The 27,151-nt window shown below is 38.5% G+C and overlaps 2 protein-coding genes across 2 annotated transcripts in view; one reads left to right on the forward strand and one right to left on the reverse strand.

The window, feature by feature from the left end:
• The window catches only part of ACOX3 (acyl-CoA oxidase 3, pristanoyl), a 32,573-nt gene extending 30,912 nt beyond the window's left edge, over positions 1-1,661 (reverse strand). Inside the window, exon 1 of the mRNA XM_056489530.1 lies at positions 1,577-1,661. The gene's annotated coding sequence lies outside the window, so the exon portion shown is untranslated. The remainder of the gene's footprint in view (positions 1-1,576) is intronic.
• On the forward strand, positions 1,661-17,654 carry TRMT44 (tRNA methyltransferase 44 homolog). Its single transcript, XM_056489531.1, has 11 exons — positions 1,661-2,063; positions 3,364-3,481; positions 4,324-4,543; positions 5,612-5,680; positions 7,823-7,930; positions 9,341-9,412; positions 12,002-12,108; positions 12,716-12,899; positions 13,499-13,889; positions 14,686-14,802; positions 17,206-17,654. Exons 1-11 carry the CDS (start codon positions 1,661-1,663, stop codon positions 17,436-17,438), a joined length of 2,022 nt encoding a protein of 673 aa, XP_056345506.1. The 3' UTR covers positions 17,439-17,654.
• The last annotated feature ends 9,497 nt before the right edge of the window (positions 17,655-27,151 follow it).

The raw sequence follows: 27,151 nt of genomic DNA on the forward strand, positions 1-27,151 counted from the left end.
AGGCTGATCCTCTGCTAGTTCCAGAAGCTGGTGTTGGAGAGCTCACAGCACAACCAGCAATCCCTGCCACCAGACAAGAGGTCTCTGCAGAGCCTGGAGGGTGCAAAATCCAGCAGATTTAATGGCACTGGCTAAAAGAAGCAGCTCAAAGGTTTAAGTGGAACATCCTGGCCCAGGGCTGGCCAAGGACTCAGAACAGACCTCGAACATAATGAAGTACAGAACTTCAGCAGTCTCCTTTTTCCCCTCATCATCTCAATATGTCTCCTTGATACCTCTCTTTTCTTTCAACCTTACACTTTTATGGAGGTCATCCTCTAGGTCTGAACGGTACATAGTAGAAGATAACAGCAGGATAGAGTTTCTGCATGTGACTTCCAAATGAGTTCTAGGAAGATGCAGCTCCAGTACTGAGTAACAGGTTTGGAAAGAGGGGCAGGGGGGAAAGATATCGAGAAGGTGTTTCACACTCCAGCCAAATAAACAGATACTACACTTCTAACTGGAAAACAGGTAAATCAGGCAGCAGTTGGAGGCTTTCCACTCATAAAAGAGAAAAAAAATTACATTGCAATATTGCAGCTATTACACCTAACTTTATTTACATTGTAAATCAGTGATATTACACAAATAAGAGAACCCAAGAGTTCATTATAAAAAAAGTTCTGAACTTAAAATACATTACAAATCCTCTGACTTCACATAATGTTTTAATATAATTGGCTCCAAGTCAACAGTTTCAAAACTAATTAAGAAATCAAAACACGTGGTTACAATAGGAAAGTAACAACGGGCTGCCCTAAAACTTCAGTGGCAACTTCAGCCTTGGTCTGAAATTTTGAAACGTGTGTGAAGGTGGAAGTAAAAACCACATTGTTTTCAATTTGCAAAGAACTGCTGCAGTTTCACTGCGAAATGCTGAGTTGGAAACCTTTTCCCGTGGAAAGTGCTCCTGCTAGTAATTCAAATTCATACCCGGGCACCAAAAACGGGTCACAGATCACGAGGGAAAAGGTCAGTTTGCAGGTACTAGCCTCACCTTACGGAACAATGATACGGATCAGACACTCGGTAGCTATAAAGAATAATCACACTGTACCCTTAAGGCTAAGAGACGACATAACCAGTGGTTTATTTTATTTTATTTTCTAACGGCTCTGCGTTTCCGAGCACTCTGCAGCTGGCAGTCGCGCAGAGCAGGTAAAGGCAGGGCACGAACGCTCCTGTGCGGCTTCAGCGCACGGCCGAGCCCCGCTACAGCCCACACAAGGCAAAAACAGGCTACAAAACGTACTGCTGTTTGCTACAGAAAGGGGACCGAGATGTCCCCCTGCCGGGCCGGGCTGACTGTCCGGTGTCTGGAGTTTGCTCTCAGGAAGCGTTTTCAGCTCTTCTGCACCCGCTGCCCCAGCGGCACAGACCCTCCCCAGACAGAGCTGCCCATGCGGTGACGACCCTCCAGCCTCACGCCCTGCTGGGAGCCGGCGGCTCCCCGTGTTTTCGGCCGCAGGACGGCACCGCAGCGGTCTCTGGGAGCCGCAGAGCCGCAGGCCGGGCGAGGGGACCCGCTACGTACCTGCGGCCGCCGCCGTCTCCGCCTCGGGAACTGACGGGAGCAGCCTGCGACGCGCTCCGCCTCCCGGCACGGCACGGACGGCGGATGGGGCCGGTGGGGACGGCGGCCGTGCGGGACCCGGGCGGCGCCGCGCTGCCCGGCGGCTTCTGGGCGGCCGTGCGCGTGTGGCTGGAGAAGCCGCAGGTGGCCAACAGGAGGCTGAGCGGCGCCGCTGTGCAGGCGGAGGGGCCGGTGCCGCTCGGCGAGGGCGGGCAGATATCCCCATGCTTCGCCGCCGTGGGAGCAGGCGGGGGCGGCCAGGAGGGGCGAGCGGCGGGGGCCGCGGAGCTGGGCCGGCTCTGGAGGGAGGTGCGGGACCAGCTGGCTCTGCCTTTGCCGCCGCCCCTCACGGCCTGGGGCGGGCCCGGCGAGCTCCGCGCCGTGCTGAGGGCGCTGCTGCCCCGGGGCCGGCCCGCCGCGGCCCCGGCCCGGGAGCTGGCGGTGCAAGGTGAGCGGGGCGGCGGTGGAGCGGCGGGGGAGCGGCGGGGGAGCGGTGTGAGGGCCGTGTGAGGGCCGTGTGAGGGCCGTGTGAGGGCCGTGTGAGGGCCGGGCCCGGAGCGCAGCGTGTGAGGGGCTGCGGTGCCGCGGGCCTGTCCCCGCTGAGATTGTCTCTAGAGGAGAGAAATGCTGCTTTCCCCCCCATATTTGTGGGAATGAAGATGGACTTGTGTCCCGATCGTGTGCTTAGGGTTTATTTTTAGCATTTGTTGTTGCGCTAGGAAGCATTGAAGTTTCAGCAGTTAAAATACAAATTACAGAGGCCAAAGACCTGTGGCACTCAGGAGCTGCTGTCACGAGTGAGCTGCCCACGCACAAACGCTGCTCGTAGTGCAGAGATAATTATTGAAAAGAGTAAAAGGCAGCTGTGGCTGTGGCACCTGCCTGGCCAAGTGGAAATGTTTGTATCGACTTTCTCCATGTTTCGTATTGCTTAAGAAAGAAGCTCAACCTTTTTTCCTTTTATTCTTTTTTTTTTTTTTTTTTTTTTTTTTTTTTTTTTTTTTTTTTTTTGTGGGCTTTTTGCTTTTATTTTTTTCCTTTGTTTTGTTTTTGTCATGCTTCAACATGATTTTTTACACTGTATGATGGTAATACGCTCCAACAAATCCTGCCAATATAAAGAAACTTACATAAGAACTTGACACCGTTTTTAAGATAAGTTTTGGAAAAAAAGTTGATATTGGATTGAATTCCAATACTAATGTTTTGGAAAGAGTCAGAATTCCAGAAATTTTTAATTGCAAGAATATTTTTTTTATGATAATTTGAAAACCATTTTCTAAATTGAGAATTTAATAAGTTATTCTGAAGAATCTGCCCTGGGTAAACAATAAAAAAAGATTTTTTAATTTTTAGAGGAAGTAATTCTGCATACACTCCTGCTTTCCAGGACTCTGGATTTGCTGTGGGATATGGAGAAGCAAAAATCCTATACTAGGAAAATCTTGTTGTTTAGTTTTTACTTTACTAAACTAGTAATGTTTGATAAAAATGAATACTCTTGGTTGACCCTAGATATTTTGGAAGCATCTTGCAATAGAATGCCAGATTTGGAGAATTCAAATAGTCTGGTAGTTTCAGATGTCAGTAGCACCAAGAAACAGATCTATTCCTGGCATTGTGGTTCTTTCTCTATTGCCTTACATCTCTCCTCACTGATTTGTAGGCAGAAGTTCATTTTGGTACTAACCAAATGTAATGTGGTGTAACCCATGGAATAATAAACCCCTATTTGCATATCTTTTCAGATGTTTACAATGGAACTGTGACCTTTCTGCCTTTGGAAGAAAACAATGAAGGAAAATACCTGGTTAAAAAGTGCAATATTTATCAAATTCAACTTAAACACATAAAAGATGAGGAATGGTAAGTGTGGGAGTGAAAGAAGAAGCAAAATGTAAGTTAATGCAAGAGTCACACAGTGGTTTAGTATTGGTATGTAGACAATTTAAATTTTATGATTTTCTGCTTGGTTAGTAAATTACAATAGTAGTGTGATAAGAGTCCATGATATTCTCTGAAAAGAAACATTTACAATGCTTACAATAATGTGAATCAAGCCTGTTTCACCTTTGAATGTAAACATTGACTGTACCCATGTGTGGTCTAGAAAAAAAATGCCTCTTCTGATCAGGAGGATGAGAAAGGTTCTGTGGGTGTGAGTAAGGGTGGGGGTCAAATTGAAGTAAAAAATTGCTGTAAACCCACTGAGATTCAGTCACTGAAATGTAGACCATTCAGTTTTGTCCTGAGCATCTGGGGATGTAGCTCTAATAAAATCTGAATAAAGTTAGTGATTATGAAATAATGAGTTGTGACAATGGTATATTTTTCTCCTAAAATTTCCTGTTATTTTTCAGGAATTTCATAAGTTGACTTTCACTGTTTATCCTTTGACTATCTTGTGAAATCAGGCTGCTCATCGTACAGGAGTCCTCTTTTATTGTGTTAAATGCAGCATGGACTCTTATGTACAGTGTTTGAATTAAAAGATAATGAGCTAAAAAATTCAGGGGAAACTGTTCCATTATTCAGTAACTTCACTGGTTTATTTTCCTTTTGTTTCTCTACATATTTACTTATCCCCCAGTCTGGTTTTATAGCACTGATCTGCTGATTTTCTCCACTTAATCTTTGTTTTCTCTGTCCTTGAGGTAGCTGAAATAATAAATATTGTATTTATGCTAAATTATTTGTTTGTTTTTAAGGTCTATATCTGTTGTAGCTCCATTTCCAGAAGACTGGTTTTCAGATGGAATTGTGTACGCCAAACTAGCATGGCTTGGAAAAGAACTTTTGTCCAAACTGGCTAAATGGTCTGTGGAGCAAAAGCCCAGTGAGTTTAAAAGTACACTCTCACTCATTTCAGTAGCAAAATACAGCAAGGTTTATCAGGACCTCAAAGAAAAGTACAAAGAGATGGTAAAGGTAAGTTTAGCAGTAAGTGCAGTAATATTATCCTTCCTTTTCTTTAGTAAAAGAAACAATTGAATTATAATGTATGCTTTTTTTTTTTTAATGTTTGGGGCTTTTTTTTTTTTTTTTTTTTTGTATATATGCAGAATAAAAACAGTTTAGTCCTTGGAGGAATCAGTCATTTTCCAAGATGTATCACTTGTGACAAAAAGGAAAGCAGCAGGTTAGCAGAGTAAATAGTCATCCACATTTTCGAAGGCAAAAATATAACACCTCCTTCTCCAAAACTTTTGGATATTATCTTAATATGTGTTTGAGTTAAAGGAGCAGTTTTGTAATTTTTTTTCTTATATTGAAGATCCTGAACAGCAACAGAGTGCTGTATGATGCAATGTCTGTATTCTTGCAAATTTGGTTCCAGCTGCAAGCAAAAAAAATGGTAAATGCGTTTGTAAAACACAGTGAGAAGGCTGAAAGGTTTTAATGTTAATATTTTTGTACTAACATGAAGATACATAGGAGTGGAGGATTAGAGATTTTGGTAAGGCAGCAATTCTGCCTTTAGTTGGTCAGTACAATTGCTGGTGATGAGTATTTTAGTCTGTTTCAATTCTTCATTTACAAAGTAACACTTGGGAATAATACTTGCTCTTTCTGTCTTCCTACTTCAGATTTTGGTTCTTCATGTTCTGCTGTGCCAGGGTAATTATAGGTCTGTTCCCTTGTGAAATTTCCAAGTGTTCATGTTCTCATTGTTGCAGAGGTATAGATAAGATTTTTCTTGTGAGAAAGTTAAGCAAAAGATACAGTGGTCTGTTAGAGAACAGATGCAGCTGTTTACTTGTGACCTATATATGTGGAGCCAAAATGTTCTTAGAAACTTTATTGTTTGGTTGAATCAAAAGCCTTTATTTTCTCTGGGTATATTTTAATGACTTTAAAATGCAAAATTTGTGAAGTCCAGAAACCTACTGAAGTGAGTATACAAATTGCTGTGTCTGAGCGTTTTTGAGGTTATTTCAGATGATGCAGAAAATAAATTTTTACATATTTTTCCATTCTATTTTTTTTTTCCTGAAGGTGTGGCCTGAAGTTACAGATCCTGAGAAATTTGTTTATGAAGATGTTGCCATTGCCACTTACTTGCTGGTAGGGATCTGCTTTACCTAATAATATGCTGTAAGATTATACTTCCTGATAATTGAACCTCTCTAAAGATGATAAATTTGGAGGTAAATAAAAACTTCTTCATGAAGATATGATGAAGATTTGCAGTCTTCTGTCACAGGAAATATATAATCTACATACACAAGATATATTTATTTCTAAGTGAAAAAGGCAAAAGAAGAAATGTAGAAGTGATAAGATGGATCAGTTGGAGGTTAGGATTCATTGTTTTATAAATTTTTCTATTACTTGTTCGTTTTATACTATGAATAAATAAAAACCTATGGTTTTTCACTGCTGTGCCTTTTCTTTATAAAATTTCATCTCAAATCCCATCTTCAAGTATATTAAGGTCAACTGCAGATGCTAGGAGTGCAGAAAAATGCTTGGTGCAGTTTTCTCAAGTTTTCTACCTACTTAAGATTCTATGAAAATTTTGCCACCTGCAGTTCCCTGAAACTTCAGGTTTTTAAAAGGCAGGCTCATAAATACTTTTGTTTGCCATTCAGAGTGTGGTAAGAGCATGTCTACATTGAACTATACTTGTAGCATCTTAACTAAATCAGTATTTGTACGTTAGCTCGTTTACAGTACTCATTGAGGACTAATTTATTTTAATAAATAAGTATTTAACTGCTTAGAGTCTTAGATTCTGGCTTGTGGAAAGAGCTATGTAATAGACTCATCTTTACCACTTTTACCACCAACTTAATATTCAGTGTTGAAAATTAGGAATTTAGTGTAGCCACAAGAAAATTCTGGAGTGATAGCATTTTTATACAGGTGAATGTTGGTTTACAGTGATAATGGTTTGGCTAATATAGCAGTAGAAAGTTATTAAAGTCACTTAATATGCAGCTTCCATATGTGAAAAAAACCTAAAGCATGGCATTAATAACCTAACCTGCAGCAAAATGTTCAATATGGTGGTGTATGAAACTCATCATTTAGAAGTACATTACACAGGTGATTAAGGAAGGTAGGTCCAGTGTTATTATGGGTTTATGGAATCTACATGTGACCTCATTTTATTCTGCAATCATGTTGAGATCACCCACTGTCCAGGGGCATGGCCAAGGGCGTAGCTGTTGAGTTTGTGTTGTGAAAAACTCTGCAGGAATTGGAAAATAGGTAGGATCTGTGAAGGAGGTAATTAAGGATTTCTGGGATACTGCCTAGAGCCAAAGTGCAGTGATTGGTAAATCTAAAAACATAATCCATGAGATTAGCAGACTATGTTTATCTTCATCTTCTTTCCCTTTAGCAGAACTGATATTCAAAAGTGACGATGTTACAAATACCAGTTTTCATAGTTAAATACTCTTCAGGATTTTTGGAAGTCATAGTGAAAAATCAGGGTGCAGAGTTATGAATGTGTGGTCTCTAACTTCTCATTGAAGGAAAAAGAGTTAGAAAGTTGTAAAGGTTAATCCATGTTCTGCAGAGAAACAGACACTTATTAGTTATGGATTACGTAGCTGTGAAAAAGTACCTACTTATGTACAGATCAGGGACTAGAATTTGGCTAAAAGGTTTGGGGTCCCTTAGCTGGTGTAGAATTTGGGGCAGTTAACTTGCTAGGTAATACTTGCTTTGTTCAGTAAAAGGGATGTTACATGTACCTTTGTATCACCAGGTGATTACAAAGAATATTTTGGGGTTTATTTTCAGCTCTGCCATCAATGCTTTCTTTAATACAGTGGATAAAAATGCATCTGTGGTTTTACTTGCAGAGACACTGATGAAGTTTACTTGATACTTCCCTTGCTTTCCACTGTTTTTCTCTTGAAGCCGTTGTTTTAGCAATTTATTTTACTTTTATGCTCATAGTTGTAAAGCCCTGATTAATTTCAACTCCCAATGACTCAAAATGGAGTGGAGGATGTGCTTAGCACTTAGAAAACTATTGATATTTGGCAAAATAAGTCTTGTTCTACTGCATAAACAGTGTTTTGTCTTTTGTTGGTTTTTTTTTTCTGAAGTTATTTTACCTGTGGGTGCAGTGAATGTTTTCTCTCAAGTTTTCTTTTCCAGATCTCTCCTATCATCTCCAATAACCTTTGATGGTTTCTTATAGGGAAACTTGAGAGCAGAAGTCTAATATGTTCTGTTTTCTTGTCTTAGATTATTTGGGAAGAAGAGAGAAAAGAAAAAGGGTTGACCAAGAAACAGTCATTTGTGGATCTTGGATGTGGAAATGGTTTGCTGGTTCATATTCTAAACAATGAAGGGGTAAATAGAATACTTTTTAAAATATTTATTAAAAACTAGTGTCAGTATTCTTGTTATACTTTCATTTTGTCTGGTATGCAAATAGCCAAGTAAATTAATTCATGTTGCTAAAATAGGATTTTTGTCTAGTTACTAGCAGAAAATCCTACCAGAGGATTAGAAACCATTAAAATATTTATCCTAATTAGCTTATTTCATTTAAATTCAGAGCTATTTTTTCTGAGCTAAGAAACTAAGAGGAAAAAGAAAAAGTAATGGAGTATTTTAGTTATGCAAAAAGGAATGTGCAATTTTTATTCCATAGATTCTCTCTCATAAGATGTGTTCATGAACTTATTTTTATTCAAACTCAATTCTACTTGTGGTGTTCTGAAAATGTTTTTCTATATCTTTGAAAGCAATCCTGAGATTTCTTAATTAAAAATGTGTAACAGCATACTGTACTTGTGGGAGTAAAAATGTGGCAACAGCATAATTCAGTTTCTTGAAGCATAGTTTCTGAAATAGCAACAAAAGAAAAGTGAGACTAAACAAAACCCATTTAAGTTGGGTCTGTCTGTTTCAGAAAATTGCATTTTCCACTTTTGGGAGAACATCGGAAAATTTATAGAGGAAATGAATATCTCTTATTAGATAAAGGGATGTCATTGGGGGAGTAGGAAAATGTTCCAAGTTCTCCTAGCACAAGGTTTCTATTCTTGTGTGGCCAGAAAACTTTTATGTAATACATGCTGCTGTTTTCTGTGTGGACTTTTCATTCAGTGAGTCAGTCATTCATTCATTCAGTGCTGACAAACATTGACTGTCAAAAAATAATGTATGAGAGTTTTATGTGGCTTTTTAGTAATTGATTTGCTTAGTTCTGCACAAGGTTCTTGAATTTCAAGTACTACATATTCTTCATTTCCTTCTTTAGTTTCCAGTCTATTTCCTCTTCCCTTTAATTCAAACAGGGTAAAACTATTTGGTCTTCAGTAGTTAAAAACTGGTTCTCCTCTAAGGACTGCTTAGAGTAGCATTCTTCTTTGAGCCCTGTGGTCCCTGCAGTAGGACTCACCTTGTGAAAGGTTTTGATATATTAAAAACAAACAAACCAAAAAATGATACTTTGCTTTTACATTTGTAGAGATACAGATTTTCAAGAGTAGTCTCAGTAGATGTGCCCAGGTAAAATTTTGAACCAGATATATTTTTAAGGTTTCCTAGTAATTCCCTTCATATTTCAAAGGGAAGAAAGGGAATGAAAGTATTCAGCTTCTGCCTGAAAGGGCAAAGCTGGATTTTGTTATGTGTCTAAAATTTAGCATGAATGAAATAATCAAAGTTAATATGTACATTTACTGAACCTATTTGAAATTTCTGCTAAAAATTGTTCTTATACTGAATCTTTCTGTTGTTCAAATATTTCAGCATTCAGGCAGAGGAATTGATGTGAGGAGAAGAAAAATATGGGACATGTATGGACCAGAGACACATTTAGAGGTATTATGGAAATGTATGTCAGTTTTACTGATTTGTCCATTTATTCATTTGTTCATTGTTTCAGGTTGTATTGGTGCAAGTCTAAGGAAGCATACTGGGTACAGTTGTCTGAAGGGGCCCATGGGTTTGGTATGATGCTACCCATATCTCTTGGGGGTGAAGTAAGTTGTAAAGGGAATTATGACAAAAATAGTGTATTGTACCCTTGCATATTTGCAACTGGCTTATATCTCAGCCAAGAACCACTAGCATGATTGTCACTACATGTACAGATATGCACACCATGAAACAAGATTTCTTTTTACCAGAGGATCAATATTAAGCAGCTTTGTTTGCACCACTAGTTCATAAAAAATAATAAAGCCAGTCATAATTTTGGATTTTTTTCTTGAAAGTGATTTTGACCTTTTAGTGCTATGTTCTGTTTTGGGGGCAAAATTGTTGTTGAACCTCACAGGAGCCAACCTAAATAATTGCAATAATAGCCTTCAAAAATGAACAGGAAAATAAATCTGCAAAAAAAGGATTATATTTCAAGTTTAATGTTAGCATTTTTATGAACAATTTCAGAACAGGAACATTCACTTTGCTTCCAGGCATTCTTAATCTGGTACTCGTTAAAATGTAGTGCCAATGAGCAGGTGCTCTTTGGAGGTGAGGTGTTCCTGGTTTCTTGTTCTGCAGGTCTAAAATTTCTTACTCTGTTCTGTCAAAAATTGTCAGCTCCTAATATAGTAAAATAATTTTCCACCTGTGATTGTTCTCTAGTAGTGTTGTTTAAAGTACATTCAACATATCTTTGGATGCTAACACATTAAATTAGGAAAGAACATCAGTTTTCACAGATGGGAGATCACAGATTTCAGTGTTGTGTGGCCTTCTCTATGCCACCCTGCCATTTTGGGTACAGGTTGCCAAAACTGTGTTCCTTTGCTGCCGTCTGCAAGCAGATCTTACTGAAAAGCTTCAGCAAACAACCCAAACATGAAGCTGTGGTGCTCCATCGCTCCATTTGTACTGTATTAAGTCACATCTGATCATGCTGGACAGCATTGTCTCTTTATCTTTGTGTTACATGTTCCTTTTTCTGCTCAGAAAGAAACAATAAAAATATATGCTAAGGAAAGTGATGATTTGTGCTAGTGGGAGTTAGACAGTGAACAGTAAAGGGAAATTATTTTGCAAGGCTCCTGTAGCCATAGGAGCCACAGAAGGAAAAACCAGCTGCTCACAGCCTGTTGTTACCCCTGAAGCTAATTCTGTTTTGATCTTTACTTACAGCATGAGTTGCAGGGTGGATGTTGCCACCTGTGTGGTTCGGTACAATACTAACAATGTAAATGGATGTAACAGGTGGCACTCTGTGTATCCAAACTGCTGTCAGACATGGTTAATACAAATTTGGTTACAGGTGACTGTCAAAATGGGCAGTGTGGCATTGATAATTCCTACTATGCCTAAATTGAATGATCAAAACTGTAATGTAAAGTATGAGTAATGTATTTAGTCAACCTTAAGAAAAGACTTACCAAAGGTTTGGTAATTTAACATCCAGTAACCTGCCAAAAAAGACCAACTTGTTACATTCGTTATCTAGAAATATTGATACATATCTAAAAATCAGCTGTAGTATTTAAAGTGAACAATTTAAAGTGAACAATCACCATATTGATCCTTAAGAAGGATTTGGAAAGTGACCAGGATAGTCTGAAATTCCCTAATAAGTGGTTTTGTTTTATTTTATTCTTTAATTCCTATACAGATACTGCTTTGCATGTACATGTGAATTTTAAGCTCTTTAAACCTTATATTTTCTGTATAAATTGCCCAATAATTCTTTTAATATTCATACACATTTTCAGGGAAGAGTGTCTACTTACTCTAGTGTCAACTTAGTGTCTTTCAGTACTTTCTCTGCTGAACTTAGTTCAAAGTGAAAAAACTTACTTGTGAGGCACAAACATTATTGGCATTGTAGAACATTTGAATTTAACCTGTATGAAGAATTCATCCTGTTGGTTTTATTTGGGATTTCTTTTGTTTATTATTGTTTTATTGTATGTGAATGATAGCATGTGCAGAGTGGTGTTCTGTGTACTAGGATTTGATTTGGGCAGCATCTGTGAAGGAGGAGAAAATAACAATGAAGCTGTGTTCTGAGTAATTGCTGTGTGAGTCGTGTAGGCTACAAGACAGCAAATTAAGTGCCTTTCTGAAAAACTGAGTTCAGGCATACAAGTGACAGAAGGAGATTGGCAAGAAATCATAATTCAGTGTATTTGTTATATTTTTATATTAATATATTAATATATATTATATGTTTGTATTTTAATATTTAAATGCTAAGTATTTTAATCAGAGTAGTTGTTCCACTTTTTTTGTGACCCATGTTTTGTGGATGTTTGTTGCTTAACTACTTCTCTGTAGTGATAAAAAATTGCTAACTGAGGAGAACGTTGGTGTCTGTGGTGCTCATTCACCTTGTATTTGTCAGCTGGTATTACTTTATATTATTGCTTAATGCTTTAAATAAAATGCTTCAAAGAAACCTGTAATAGGATTCATTTACTATGTTGTTCTGTTTTTTAGGAAGCTAGTATCATTCCAGGTGACAGTCATCTCTTTCCAGACACTGACTGGCTCATAGGAAACCATTCAGATGAGTTGACACCATGGATACCTGTAATTGCAGCTAGGTATTTTTTGCAGAAGGAGGGGAGTGGGATGGAAGGAATTAAAGAAACAAACAGGCAGGAAAATAACAGCCAGCCCCTCCATTATTACCTATGTGGGCTTGGTCAAAACTGTCAGCTTAAGTTCCACACCTGTTGTTCTTGTAAGACTGGCTACTTTTGATGCAAGTTGAGGATTTTTACAAAGTGTTTCTCTTTCTGTGGAGAAGCACAGATGCAGTATTTACTTTCTCTTAGAATTCAGTGCAGGATTTTGCTTTTGAAATTCAAAACTGTTTTTTATTCCTTGTATGTCAAGCTATTTTTTTTGTTGTGGTTTTTTTTTTTTTTTTTGTAAATACCAGCTTATGGTTGTGCCTTGCCTTGAGCTGTTGTGCTCTTTACAGCCAGCAGCAGTAATTTAGAATTTTACTTCTGCAAAGTAGGTTGCTACATCTAATACTTCAGACTAAACCAATAGTTCAATTGGGGGCAAAATGTAAATATTATTGCATGAAGCTCTGTTGCTTAATAAAAAAATCCCATTGTTACTTTTATCTGATAGGTTGTTTGTTAAATTTTTGTGTTTTGAAACAACTTACTGTTCAGCAGTTTGTTATCCTTCTTGTAGGTCTTCCTATTCATGTTGCTACTTTGTGCTGCCATGCTGCTTCTTTGATTTCCATGGAAAATACAGGCGAAGACAAAGCAAGAAAACTCAATACAGAGAATATCTTGATTTTGTTGCCCAAGTGGGATTTGTATGTGGCTTTCATGTGGAAGAAGATTGCCTTAGAATTCCGTCAACAAAAAGGGTAATTTTGGCCTCTGCAGGGCTTCTGTCTTTTTTTTTTTTTTTAATCTGATACAGTAGGCTCTGAAAAGACTTTGAAAATACTCATTGTTTTCTTGGGAAGTCTACTCTTAATGTTATAGGTACAGTCCTAAAACAGGAAAAAATGAAATCTTTCACGATTTTCTCTAATGTCACTATATGATGGAAAACTTAAAAAACCTTATTTTTGCCTTAATTTTTCTAGCTGCCTGTCCTACTTTTTTGTACTTAATTTTGCTGTTTTTCTTGTCCAATGAAATTTGAAGTGAAATGTTCTTAGAGTAGGAAGAAAAGTCCAGCTTTAAATAATCTGAGGGTCAGGAACAATATTTCTGCTGTGTGATTCTATAGCATGTGATTATGCTATTTGTTTTTAGGATTATGATTTGTTTACTGGATTTCTTCTGGGGCACCAATATTCAAAGACTGGAATTAAAAACCCCTCAGGTGTTACTGAGCATTGAGTTGGTATTGGATTTTATCATAGGCATTGAGAAGCCTGAATAAACATGTGGAGGTTGTGGGGCTGGGTGTAAGTACAAGACTCTGCTAGTGATTTACCTGTTTTTGCTAAAATAGGTCAGCTTTATTGGGAAAAGCAGGACCTACCCAGCTGCAGAACGTGCTCTGATTGACAAGCAGATAACACAGTTTATTAACAGTCGTCGGACCTGTGCTGTGGCCACGTGTGACAGAAGGGTTGGATTTAACCACAAGGATCACTGTGGTGGTCTGTGTAAAGAAGCAGGCTCAGAACCTCCTGAAGATGAGACTGAGACAGCTGGTACAGTTTGGATGCCTGGATTTCAACCCAGAGAAAAAGTAGAACAAATCAGAAATTGTGCTTCTCTCCCTCGGGATTTTGTAGATGAAGTGGTTCTCAATGTAGCAAACTTGCTGTTAAATGCAGCCCCCCAAAAATCATGTTCTGATAAGCAGGGTGGAAATATGAATACCTGGAATCAAGGAGGTGAGGTTATCTTTCCTTTACACTATCTTTTCCAGCAAATTTAACTGTTTGTGAATAGATTTTTAGGAAACACTGAGAACAATGCAGTCGTAATCAAAGGTGCTTTTTTTTCCACTGTTTTATTGCACATAGAAGAATCTTCTGAAATTGCTGTAAGCTTTTTCCCTGGTTTACACTTAAATACTATTAAAGTATCCATTTTTATTAAACCAAACCCAACTAAACCCACAACTCTAGTCTTTTTGGAGAAAATACTATGGTTTAGAATATTAACATAATAATTAGCTGTAACACTGTAAGAGTTTGTAAGAAGTGCTTCAAAGTACCATTAAGTTACAACATGATTAGGAATTTTTAGTTTTAGGAACAAAAAGAATGTTAAGCTGCTGTTAATTGTATAAGTAGTCAGTTCTCACTACTACCATCTTTCCATTTTCTTCCATCTGTTTTTATTATTTACTTACTGTAATTTATCATATTGTTGCATGCTACATGCTTATTAGCAGTGCTTATTGCAATGAGGGTTACATGCTACTGTAAAAAAAAAAGCAGAGCAAATAAAAAGTGTGTCTTACAGTGGAAATTCTGACCTCAGTCCTGTAAAATGAAAGCTGCTGTTTTGCAAACAATATACATGTAAAATATATACAATATATCATATTGTAAGAAAAAGTTTGCTGCAGTACTGGTAGATAATTCCGACATTCTGCTCATATCATTACCTCATATAGAAGCTGAATTGTGTTAAGGTTTTATATATAAAAATTTTTAATAATTCTACCATTTTTTCTTGCAGAAAGCCTTTCCTTAAGAGAAGTGGCAGAACACTTGAATAAAGAGACTTTAAAAAAGCTGAAAAGTGAATATGGAGGCTTGCAGACACTACTCAAGAACAATCATCAAGTATTTGAAAGTAAAGGAGTTTTGAGTTTTGATTTTTTTTTTTACCTTAATCATTTATTCTGTCTGCTCTTCAGTTAAACTTAACTGAAAAATTACTATGGTGATGTCTTTTTTAACTGCTTTTTGTATCTTTGTGGAAAGCTGAATAGTCTGTATGTGCCCATTTTTCCAAGATATTGTTAGTAAAGCTCTTATGAATGAGATTGGTAAGGCGTCTATCAGCAAAATATTCTGCACTGGATGTATCTGAAAAGACAAACCTTTAGTTTGAGGGGCTAATTTGATGCTATTTTTTGACCTTTTATTTTTATTTTTTCCTGGTTTTGAGGCTGTCAAATACAGAGCAACTTTAGTAAAGCATTTAACTGAGGCTTAGTGTGACTGTACCAAGCCCCAAAGTGTAAGTGCTGACATGAAACAAAATTAGCCTCCTTAGGAACCTATAATTGTGAGGCTTAATGTGTTTATGTTGCTGTGGTAGCTTGTGCTTGTGTAGCTTGTGGTAGCATAGCAGAGGGAACTCAGTAGCAGGTCTCCATGGCTGGCTGGGTTTGTTGATGGCAGTTTTTTGGGCTTGGGGCTTTTTTTCCCTGTTGTGATGTGTGGTGACAGTATGCTTTATGTAATTGGTTTGGGGCTTTTTTGTCAGTGTGAAGTTTTGCAAAACTAAAATGTAGCTTTGCAGTAATACAAGATCTTCAAGATTTTATCGGTATTAAAGCTGCTTCAAAGTGTGTTATGTCATAACAGTTCTAAGTCTCCTGTAAAATATTGATCAACTAATCCATGGCAAGTAATCCTGAGTATGCAACCTGTTTGTTCCCAGTGGTCATTTTAAGCAAGTTTAGCATCCACTAAAGATTTCTGTACACTTGGCTATTAAAATCCTCCTGAATTGCCATCCATTAAAAAGACTTGGTTGCATGGAGTTTGTTGTGTGTCTGAATTTGGCCCCCTATCATTAGGAATAGGTGAAATACATTTTGCAAGCTGTGACATTGTAAATGGAATGAGCATTTTAAATCGGCTTGGAGGCTACGTGCACATTACCTATAAAGAAATGTCTGACTTAATCTATTCTATCTCAGTAATTTATGTCACAGGGATATTCCCCAGGGCTTGGGGAGAGATCATGTGAATCTTCTCTTAGTAGCATGTCACCATAACAAGAAACTTTTGGTGGTCTCCATGGACATTGCTCCTGCCCAGGAGGACAGAGAAGAACATGACTGCAACTCTTTTGTCATCCTTATTGAATTGTTTTTCTTTTAAAATATGGAAATAAATGAATGTACACACACACACCAAACAAAAAGTGGTTCTTAGAATAACTGATCGGTAGTGGTTTCTTTAGATCAGGTATCTTGTCCAATAAGACTGATTTTTCTAGGGAAAAATTATGCTTGACCATAAATAGCTGCTGATCTTTCTTCATCTTTTGCAAGGGATTTTAATGCTCAGCTGAAATTGCTTCTTGATTGGCTTAGTATGAGTTCAGACCTGTCTGTATCACAAGGAAGCCTGAAGACATTAATTCATCCAGTGCCGATTGTGTGATATTCAGCTTTCACTGGACTTGTTACTTTTTTGGTAGCAATTATCAAATGCAGAATGGTATTGGTTGACTATCCCAAGCTACAAGTGTCTGATACAGAAGGTGTGATTGAAGCAGAATATGAAAATAGAGTATGGTAACTTAAAAGTGGCAGATTCTTCCCTCTTCATTTTCACTGTTGTTTGTTGTCTGTTTATTTCTTCCTCTCTGGCTAACTTTCTTTCATCTATTTTGTTTACTTGTTTAAGGAGTTGACAGATTCACAAGTGTGTGCATGTGCAGTTTATGACCTAACAAAACAAATGCATTTGAAAAGCTCAAAGTGCTGAATCTTTATTAACCAATGATAATTCAGTGTTGGTTCACATGAAGGGTTAGGCTTGTCATCTCCTCAGTGCAATGCTTTTTTGGGTCAGTGAAAGTAGTACAAGATACTTGCTGGTAGTCGCATTTTAAATGTGGAATCATAAAGTTACAAACATGGGAAGAATTACAGTTCTTGAAGTTGAAATTTCTTTTGTTCAAACTTGTAATTTTAGTCTAAATGATCCCAACTGCTATATTTAAAATGACCTAACAAACTTTTACAAAGATGATGCAAAAGTGCCTCAAACTATTCAGCATTCCAGTAAAACATCTCTCAAGAAAATCAGTCAAGTCTTCTTTGTGCTGTGTCTACATTGTCTTGGTTTGTTGTGTACTTCTTTCTGTTTCTGTACAAATGGCTCATCTGGTTTTGCCTGAGTGATCCATTTGTATAATGCTTTTTATTCACAGAAAGTCACTGCAGTTTTTTCCCAATATAATTGCCATGGCTGTCTACTAACAGCTGCATTTTTGTTTGTTTTTAAATCTTAGTTCTGAATGGAAAAGTTCATATTCGTGACTGGAGAAAAGAGAAACCACCAAGTAAAACTAAACCTGAAGTGAAATGGCGCCTTTCAGCTGAAGCATTTAAAACACGCCTCTGCTGGTTTTTTGTTCATCATCCTGATGGTTGCTCTTTACCTTCTGAAGCTTGTCCATATGCCCATGGGACTGAGGAGCTAAGGCAGTCTCAGATAATTAAAAAGAAAAAACATGTACAGTAATAAAATGTTGCAACTTGTGTTTAGGGTTATGTACATAACAGAATCTATGATTGACTTTGGGACTGCCTAGTGAGTGAACATCTGTACAGTATGGAGGGATTTTCCTCATTTTTGTGCATCTTATTTTGCAGTTGGTTTACAAGTTCTGTATTTCTAATTCTTTATTTTTTTTATTGACAGAGAATAGATATAGTAAAGTATGTATATATTTTTGGATTTGTCATGGCTTATCTAGCGTGCATTTGCATAAGTAGAAAAGTTAAAAAACTTAATTTCCTGGGAAACTCGTCATGATACTTAATCAGTTCAAAAGTACATGATGCAGTATTTTCAAACCCTGAAAATGAGCCTGTTTTGTTCCGCATTTTCAGGGAGTGTTAGGAAACTTCTCTGTCCCACCATCCACGTGCCACTCTGACAGCCACACCCACAGCACCTGAGCTGGGACTGAAGCCCCTTCAAAGCAGGCAGCTCCAGTGAGCCATGGCTGCCCTGCCTGACTCCCTACACCCCCACACTCATGCAGTCAGACAAGGTTCCTTTACTCCCTGGCCCCGAGATTCCCATAGCACAGTCGCACATCTCAATCCTTAAAATAATTTAAACTTGGTGCAACAACAAAATAACAGCTCAAGCTGCTCCCTCTGATGAGGGACCTTGTACAAAGAAACTCCTGGGCATTTATACACTCAGGCCCATCACATGAAGTCTGGGTGTCCTCAGCTCTTGCCTCATCCATGAGTGTCCAGTGGTGCCACAGGTCCCCAGGTCCTTTCCTATGTAAAGAGTGGCATTTCTCAGCCTCTTGCCTGGAGCTCCCACCACCCAGAGCCCAACCTGCAGCTCACACTGCAGCTGCTCACCTTCCTACCTGCACTGAGTGTGTTCCTCAACAGGAGGTTTTATGGTTTTCTTATAAATCATAGTGACTCTTGGGAGTCAGAAATGAGAGAGGTTTCATGTTGGATAGCTTCCTTTTCATGTTACTATGTAGTAATACTGTATAATACCCTTCCTAGTCCTTTCCTTGCTCATTTTATTGATTCAAAGTAATTGGTTTGCAGGAACAACTTTCTGGAAAACTACTGTGAAAGTCTTCAGATGCAGGTGTAGCTTTTTAAGGGTTTGTAGGCCATGGTGTCATAAATTCATAGACTGGGTTGCGTAGGGAGCAACCTTAAAGATCATCTAGTTCCAACTCCCCTGCCATGGCCAGGCACATCTTTCACTATATCAGATTCCTCAAAGCCTCATCCAACTGGCCTTTCCTTTTCTTATTTTCAAAGTAAGGAGTAAGAGAGTAAAAAGAGAAAATGTGTTTAATAATATTGGGATGATGGGGTTTCTGAGTATCAAAGCAGAGGAACACGTAGTACCTTGAGCAAATTATGATTTTCTTTGTTAGACTCTTATTTTCTTGAAAAGGTTTAACTTTTAAATGCCCATCCTAAGAATAATGAAGCTGATGAAGGGTCTAGTGAACATGTCCTGTGAGAAGCAACTCAGGGAACTGGGGTTTTTTCCCTGGTGAAAAGGAAGCTCAGAGGGCTCTTATTACTCTGCAACCTGAAAGGAGATTGTGGTCAGGTGGGGATCAGTCTCTTCTCCCAAGTAACAAGTGACAGGTTAAAAGAAAATGGCTTCAAGTTGCACCAGGAGATTTTTAGATTGGATATTGGGAAAAACGTCTTCACCAAAAGATGTGTCAAGCATTGCAACAGGCTGCCCAGGGAAAGGGTGGAATCACTCCACTATGCCTGGAGGTGTTTAAAGATGTGTGGGTGTGGCATTTAGGCACCGGGTGGTGAACCTGACAGTGCTGGGTAAATCGTTGGACTCAATGACCTTAAAGATCTTTCCCAATCTAACCAATTCTATGATTCTATCAACTTACCAGTGAACCCAGTTATTACTCAGTGACAGTCATTGAACTGGTGTCATAGTTCATACCTGTTAGGTACTTGTAAAATTCAATATGTGCTGTACAAGCTCTGTGACAAGGACTTGTGTTCTGGCTCAGTTTGTACATTGATAGTATAGAAACTCTGCTCTGATCTGCTGAGACAAGACTTTGATTACAAAACCTACTGGAGAAAGGGCAAGATTAAAATTATAGATAAAAGTTACTAAGGAAGAAATGTGGAGGTGAGAGCACTGACATAGATACCAGGTTGTCCAATATGATAAGTAGTACAGGTACCTGGCCTTCCACTGCCAGGAGCTGGTGTGCATTTCCTTTCCTGTAGCTCTCATCTGCAGTGTTGTGTTGGGTATCAGATCCTGAGTTCAGCTCTAATCAGTGCTGTGTTACAGACAGTACAGAATTTGCAGATTTCAGGAAAGGAAAAAGTACCCTGAGGTGAATTTCCTACTAAAGGACATGTTGGATGTTGTTCAGTGAAGGTTATTGGACTAAGGGAAAGAACAAAATAAATCAGAGAAACTGCAACTCCCATGAGGCAGGACTGCACAGAAAGGGAACACAGCTGATAGGGTAGTTACTGTTACAGTTTTGCTTTTTGAGACAGCAGGAGTTGAGAAAAGAGAGGAAATTGCATGAACTTGAATGTAATCAAAGGATGATTATTGTTCACGTGGTGCTATTGTTATCCTCTTTAGTTTTTTCACTAAGGAAAAAAGTTTTAGTCACTACCCATTAGTTAATTCAGCTTTACTTGAAGCCTATTTTATAGAGGATAAATTCTTGCTGTGTAGATATCTCATGCAAGTGAGAGTATAAGAGAAGTTAGATGTCAATAAAAACTTCTGCCATTTAGAGATTTTGTCTTTCCATCTGTACATTAGCTACAGTTTCATTAAGGCTGAAGAAATAAGTAACAAAGAACTATGTGATTGTCTTTGCCCTTAAACAGTAAAGGACAATGTTTATTTGCTCATCCCTAAACTGACAGCAAATTCCAAGACTATATTTTTACTTGTGGAATATATCTGTATAGCCTCAGAACAGTTAATTTTTTAATACATCTCAAACCAGAAGATTTTCTTTGTGTTTATTATTTGGATTGTCTGTTTATAATATTACTGTCAGTACTTCAATTATTAGCCCAGATGTAGAGCAATTTCTAGAGGAAGTCTTACAGCTTGCTGACAGTAAATACAGGTTTGTAGCTATGCTTGGTAATAAAATCAGGCTGCTGCTTACAGGTTTTGGGGCTTGTTTGTTCAGATTTAAAGTTTTAAATGCTAGCTTGAATAGACTGTACTTGTTGAACTTCTTGAGGTTTGCACATGCCCAACTCTCAAGCTTGGTAGTGTACATCCCCCTTAACACTTTGTCTTTGGAGATCTTACCATATTTTTATAAGCTGGAATCTAGCTTTATTTGTATAAAATAGGCAAGAGTGTGCAATCAATAGCCTTCCTTAGGACATAGTAATGGTAGATATTTGAGAATCAACAGAGCTGAAATATAAAAACTGTAACAGTCCTACCAAGTGACAGCTAAAAAAAATAATGAGGCAGGTGTCCACTAAAATGTCTAAACATTTGGCATCAACTGATGTCAGACAATATGTTTTGTTATTGCTGATTACTTCTGTTTATGTCACTGAAAGTGTATTTTCATTTAAAAATTGTGGTTAACTGGGAATTCACACAGAATGTAATGCTGACACAAAACCACAAGGAATAATTTTCACAATCAAGATTTTCTGCTGTTGTATAGTGCTGGAACTGTGAGTAGCATCTTACAATTTTTCTGTGAGGTGTTGGCACATTTCTCTTGTGGGAGCCTGGTGCAGCAGCACTGTGCTCACAAGGCAGTGGTTTCATGGGGAGTTTTGTGTGCTGGAAGCAGGTTTCAGAGAACACTGACATTCAAACCTGAGTGTAGGTGTTAGTGCTCATTTACCATCTCTTAGACTCTGCTGCAGGCCAGTTCTGACTGGGTGCAGTTACAATACTGCTAGATGAAAACTGCTTGGCAATTGCAGCACAGCTCCTCTCTTTCCTCTGCAATTTTATTGTAGCAGGTTTTAGCAGCTCTAAATAGGTGAGTGTAGCTTCGGTTGCCTTTGTGGCAGGAGCATCACAGCAAATTTTTGTTCAGAGATCAGTACATTAATCACCTGCATTAATTTCTCTGTGAGCCCTCCTGTGCTTGGCTCAGAGCCATATCCAGCCTTTCTCAGGCATGGGGGGCTGTGGGTGGATGCCCAGGGAGCAGCACTTGGCTGCTGAAGCTGGATGCACCTGTCATGCTGTGAGAGCACCCTCCTTCGAGCTGCCAGTCAGTCTTCTTGTCTGACAGCTGGCCAGACACTGCACACAAAACCCAAACAGTCTTCTGGAAAGCCTGTCCTGAATAAGCAATAAGGGAAGTGCCCTCACTGATAATTTACATTATGAGTGGGGTATCCACAGAGATACAACTGTTGTGAAATTACAGCCTTCTTGCTTTGCTTTGTCTTTTTGTTGCATGTTAGAAGGTTTTAATAAAAAAAAAAAAAAATGGAGCTGGGAGAGGAAGGGAAAATTGTTTGCCCTTTTCTCAGGTACAAAATATTGAGAGAGCAGAGGTTTTTCAAGATGTCTGTCTTTTGTCAGTACATCACACTTTTTTCTTTCCTTTGACTGTGTAGCCTTCCTAGGAGCAGCACTTTTGCTTTCCACCAGCAAGGTGTATTTTCCCTGGCCTTTGGTACATTGTGAGAAAATCTATCTGGTGCAGAGACATTGCTATCCTTATCTTTGTTGTGCTGTGGAACAGTATAGACATAACAATTTAGGTTTGTTTTGTTGTTTTTGTTGGTTTATTTGTTTGACTTTTTTGTTTTGTTTTATTTTTATTTAATGTTTGTTTTGGCAGATTATTTCTGGGACTTTAAATCCCACAGTGAACACATCACCTGCTAGCTATGATCTGACAGTGCTGTGAGCATAGTTACAGAGTTCAGCCCAGCAGTCATATTCCTTCTTGTATCTGGAAACGAAGCAGATGGGGAATGCTTTCAAGTGGAAGAAGTCTTGTCTTCTCTGAAAAACTTCACTGATCGGATATTTTGCATTTTCTTCTTTTTTTTTTTTTTTTTTTGTTTATTTGTTTTTTACTCAAATGTCTCATCAGAGATTCTAATCTCAATTTTAACAGTAAAAAAAATAGCAGAACAATTATATCAGTGGCCCGTGGAAGTAGCTGGGTGCGAGGACAGACGTGAGTTGGATATTTTCCCGTTCCAGGGTGCTGTGCTGCTTTCCGTCGTGACCAGCAGGTGGGGAAAGGGACAAGGCAGCGGAGAGCGCAGCAGGGGCTGCGGCTCCCGGGGCTGCTTCTCCAGCGGGGGAATTGGGCTGGTTGGCTGCGTTGAGTTTCCTTAGGTGATATAGACAGCTGAGCCTTGAATATTTCTTTCAATGTTCCTGTATTTCTCCCTTTAAAATAGAACCGGCATTTACTTCTCTCTAGGATCTTCCTTCTGAATAAACATGAGTATCTGAATATATCACCAGGTGAAGTAACTCAAGTATTCCACAAGTGGCATTATTTTGATAATTGCCCTAATCACACGAAAGAGACTAGTCAAGTCGTCTTTTGGCAAACTGAAATGCAAATTATTATTAAGAAGGTGGGTATTTAATGTTCCATCTTTTTTTTCCTCCCTCTGAAACGTTACATTACTTTTTAAAAATGCCTGTGGTATTCTAGGTGTTGCAGTAGAAGGAAATAATGATGTTTTTTGCCAGCTCTCCTCTTCTAGTAAGCTTGTAATTCCTGATTGCCTCCTGATAAACAGAGAGCTGTCAAAATCTTTATTTTTAAAGGCTTCTTGGAATCTCTGTAACTGTAGTGGCCAAAACAAATCACGAAAATGCTTCATACTGGTACAAATTAGAGTCTGTGGGGGTCCCTATGTGGAGAAGTGTCTTTATGGTGAAGTTAAGTGCCTTTGTGAACACTTTTTTTTTTCTTTCTTTCCTTGCTGTGTCAGCTTTTGGAGGTAAAATCATTATTACAGAAAAAGGTGTTTTAAAGATGTTTTTTAACCTTGTGCCATCAAAAGAATACTACAAAACTAAATGAATAGCCAACTTGAAGTGTCTCAGTAAAAATAATAATAATAAATGTACCTTATGGGCATTCAACAAGAAAGGGTGATCAGCAAGGTGCCAACTGAACACAGCCAGTTACATTCTTAAAATGAGTGTCAGGCATGTAATTACTTGTAGCTCAAGTTCCTGAATAAAAGAGCTTGTCATCTTTCTCACTCATTGCCACCAGATATTTAACACCAATTTGCATCTGACACAGGGCTTGCAAAGCTGATTTGTGTGGTGTCTCAGTCACTGAAGCACTCTCTCTCTTTAAGCATTGATGCTTTCCTCAGAAAATATTTATTCTTTGGATTAAGGGAGGTCCTTCAGTTTGTACTACCATGTGTTTTTTATTTCTGTGATGATACTCTGTCATATGGCAGTGCTGCTCACACTTTGGAAATGTCCATAAAAAGACTCAGCAGCATTAGTATGATGAGGAAAATGAAAGAAAATATATAGTGTTAATGTTGGCTACTGTAAGAGCAGCCAACCAAGCACTAGCAACCCTCTCCTGGGCAAATGGAGAACAGAGAAGGAACTTTCCTGGACAGCAATTTAACAAAGAATGATCTTTAGGTAGAGACATCTAACTCTAATAACAAGAAGAAATACATTGAGCCAAATAAATAGCACTTTATGGTCATGAAAGAAAGTTCCAATGATGATTTATTACACAGCACTGTCAACCTGGAGGCAGGTCCACAGAACCCTACCTGTGCATCCCAGCTGGACTCAGACACTTTGGTCACAGGGCAGAGCCATCTCTGCAGCTGCACAGGATGCCCCACCACTCCCATGCCTCCTTTATTTACAGCCATATTCTGGTGTTATGGAAAAAAGGAAAATCACCTCTTTTCTCCTCCAAATAAAGGACCCTTTATTAAGACCCTACAACAGCCTATTTTTTGAGATACAGGACCAAGCCTTGATCAGTTACAGGTTCCTTTGAGCACCTTCACTATCACTGCTCATCTATCACAGCACTGCATCTCTGTACTTAGTAGATTGTGGGCTTAATTTTGGGAAATCCTGATGTGTTTTGTAATTTTGTCAACAGGCAATCAGCTTTGGCCGCAAATACTATTCTTAAATGTGTGTCCTGATGAAAAATGGCTTTTTATGTGTGTTTTCTCCTTTGACTTGTCAAAGCTTAATCAGTGGTCGATTCTTACAAATAGGGCACTGATGCTTCTGACTAAAGAAAAATCAGGTTATGCTCCAGCTGCTTCTTTGAAGTACTTTACTCTCTGGATCATTGTCCAACCATCTGTAGGGTCAGGAGAAATTTGCTGCTCTTTGCACAGTAATTAATTTCTGCCAAGCACTGTGACATCTTACAGATAGCAGTGTTTACATCTGTGGAGTCAAATGGTGAATCAACTATATATTCTTGACAGAGAAGCCTATAGGTTGTGTATCCTTCTGCAAGTGGGTGTTGAAGAGAAAGGGAGGTAAGATAAATCCCAGTAGGTGAACACAACCAATGGTTTTTAGAGGATGAAAAGCAGGATAGCACTTGTATTCCTTGGATCCTTCTGAAAGAAATAATTGCTGCCTGCATTGCATAGTATATGTCCACAAGATTAGTTCTGTTTGCTGGCTGCCTGGCACTGAAAATAGACTGTACCTTTTGTTAGTGAATGTGTCAACCTTTTCTGCATTTTCCCTAAAAAAGTGGAAGGTGTTTAGGCAGAGATGAGTTCTGTGTATGCTCAGTTCTTTTTAAGGCTTTTTTTTTTTAGCATAAGTCAAGCAGCTTTGAGCAATGCTCCTTTGACTCATTAGCTGTCAAAAGCAAATGGAAGGTATAAAACCATTGCTTTCAGAAAAGAGGAGTGTAGCTGCAATACAATCTTCCTCCATATGGAAGCAACCTTCACATCAATCCAGGCTTATGCATAAGCAACCACTGACACATGGCATGACAGTCACCAACATATTTTTTGCTCAGAGGGTGACTGGGCAGTGGAACAGGTTCCCCTGGGAGGTGGTCACAGCACCAAAGCTGACAGAGTTCAAGAAGAGTTTGGACAATACTCCTGGGAACATGGTGTGATTCTTGGAGATGGATCTGTGCAGGGCTAGGAGTACAACTTGATAATCCCCGTGGGTCCCTTCCAACTCAGCTTATTCTGTGATTCTGTGATATTTATAATAAGACAGGAAAATATATGAAGAATTATAAAGTTGTGTAAACATGATGTACTGTGCTGGTTTCAACTGGGGTAATTTTAAATTTAATGTAAAAGACATTTGAGATCATCCAATTCAACCATGCTAAATAATAAAACATTATGTAGTAGGTTTATTATAGACAATGCAGTGATATGTATATTATGAAAGAGGAAAGTAAATCTTGAAGTCTTTGGGTTTGAGCTTTGGTGCAGCAAGTCCTAAGGTGGCTCTGTAGTCAGCAGTATGCCAGGGCTGGGCTACTTGTTACATTGCTTGAATTAAGTTATTTTGATGCAGAACTGAGTTTGGAGCTAAAAAAGACAGTCTCTGGCTGGCAGGAGGCAGTGCCTGAAGGAAAAATGAGACACACAATTACAATTCAAAATTGTCTTGATTAGCTGCATAAATGATTTGAAATCAGTGAGATGAAATTTAGTAAATTCAGATGCTCAATACATGGGGGGAGGTGTGTTTGTAGGTAGGCAGGGAGCATTAAAAATACAGCCCAGTTGAGTTACTCACTAGGTGATGATCTTGGATGGATCACAAACTAAATAAGGATCTGCAAAAGAGGGATAAATCTAATTCTGGGTTTTATGAACAAGAGGATGAGGCATAGGAAGAAGGAGATGAGGCCACAGGTGAAGTAGAAGGTCTGGTTCTGTACACCATGATTTAAAAAAAGAAGGCTGCAGGAGATCCATAAAAATTATTACATATTTAAAGATCAAAGGGCATGATCTTTAAGTGATATAAATCACTCCAGGCTCGAAACCTCCCAAAGAACTGAACTGATTCACACCAGCTGAGGAGCTGATTAAATGACTTATTTTTAAAATTTTCTTTCTAATCTAACCTTAACAGTAGCAATTTACATTAAGTTCTCAGTTACATCAGTTTTCCCTCAGGGCTTACAGGAAAGAATTATTTGAGTGTCATAATTTAACTCTCTCTCCTTTCATTTTAATTTTAAACTGTGCTATAGATTTTTTTTTCACTTTCTATTTTAGCATTATTTAAAAAGGAACACAGTTAAAATGGAAAAAGGAAGTACTTTTTAAATACAAGTCACAATTAACCTCTGAACCTTACTGTCTCTTGATATCATTGCTGCCAGAAGCTTAATAGGATCAAAAAAAGGTTAATGGATAATGAGAAAATCTCCTGATGTATCAGAGGAGATGAAAATAAAAAAGACTGTAGGAAGAAAAAAACTACAAAAAGTTACATGCTTCAAGAAAGAAAGCACCCTTCATATGTCTGGGTGGAGGAAGCTGATTTATCAAAGCTCCTGTTGTCCTGTGGTTGCCCTTAGTGGGCTTGTCTGACTTTGAAAGATCTCCTGTTAACCCTTGTCAGATGGAGGATGTTGGAGCAGATGGACTCAGCTCTCAGTGAGTCTGGCAATGCTGCTTTTCCCTAATTTGAATTCTGTGCTCCTGCAGCTAACTCATGTAAAGGTGACTTGAAAGGGCTATTTTAAA

Source organism: Oenanthe melanoleuca, chromosome 4, assembly GCF_029582105.1.
Source record: "Oenanthe melanoleuca isolate GR-GAL-2019-014 chromosome 4, OMel1.0, whole genome shotgun sequence".
Classification (NCBI taxonomy): domain Eukaryota; kingdom Metazoa; phylum Chordata; class Aves; order Passeriformes; family Muscicapidae; genus Oenanthe; species Oenanthe melanoleuca.

Bases quoted from the DNA above. Each gene is read 5' to 3' on its own strand.
- TRMT44 (XM_056489531.1), top strand. From the start codon at position 1,661: ATGGGGCCGGTGGGGACGGCGGCCGTGCGGGACCCGGGCGGCGCCGCG. The intron at 9,413-12,001 runs GTATTATGGAAA...TCTGTTTTTTAG, and splicing joins GACCAGAGACACATTTAGAG to GAAGCTAGTATCATTCCAGG. The intron at 13,890-14,685 runs GTGAGGTTATCT...TTTTTCTTGCAG, and splicing joins GAATACCTGGAATCAAGGAG to AAAGCCTTTCCTTAAGAGAA.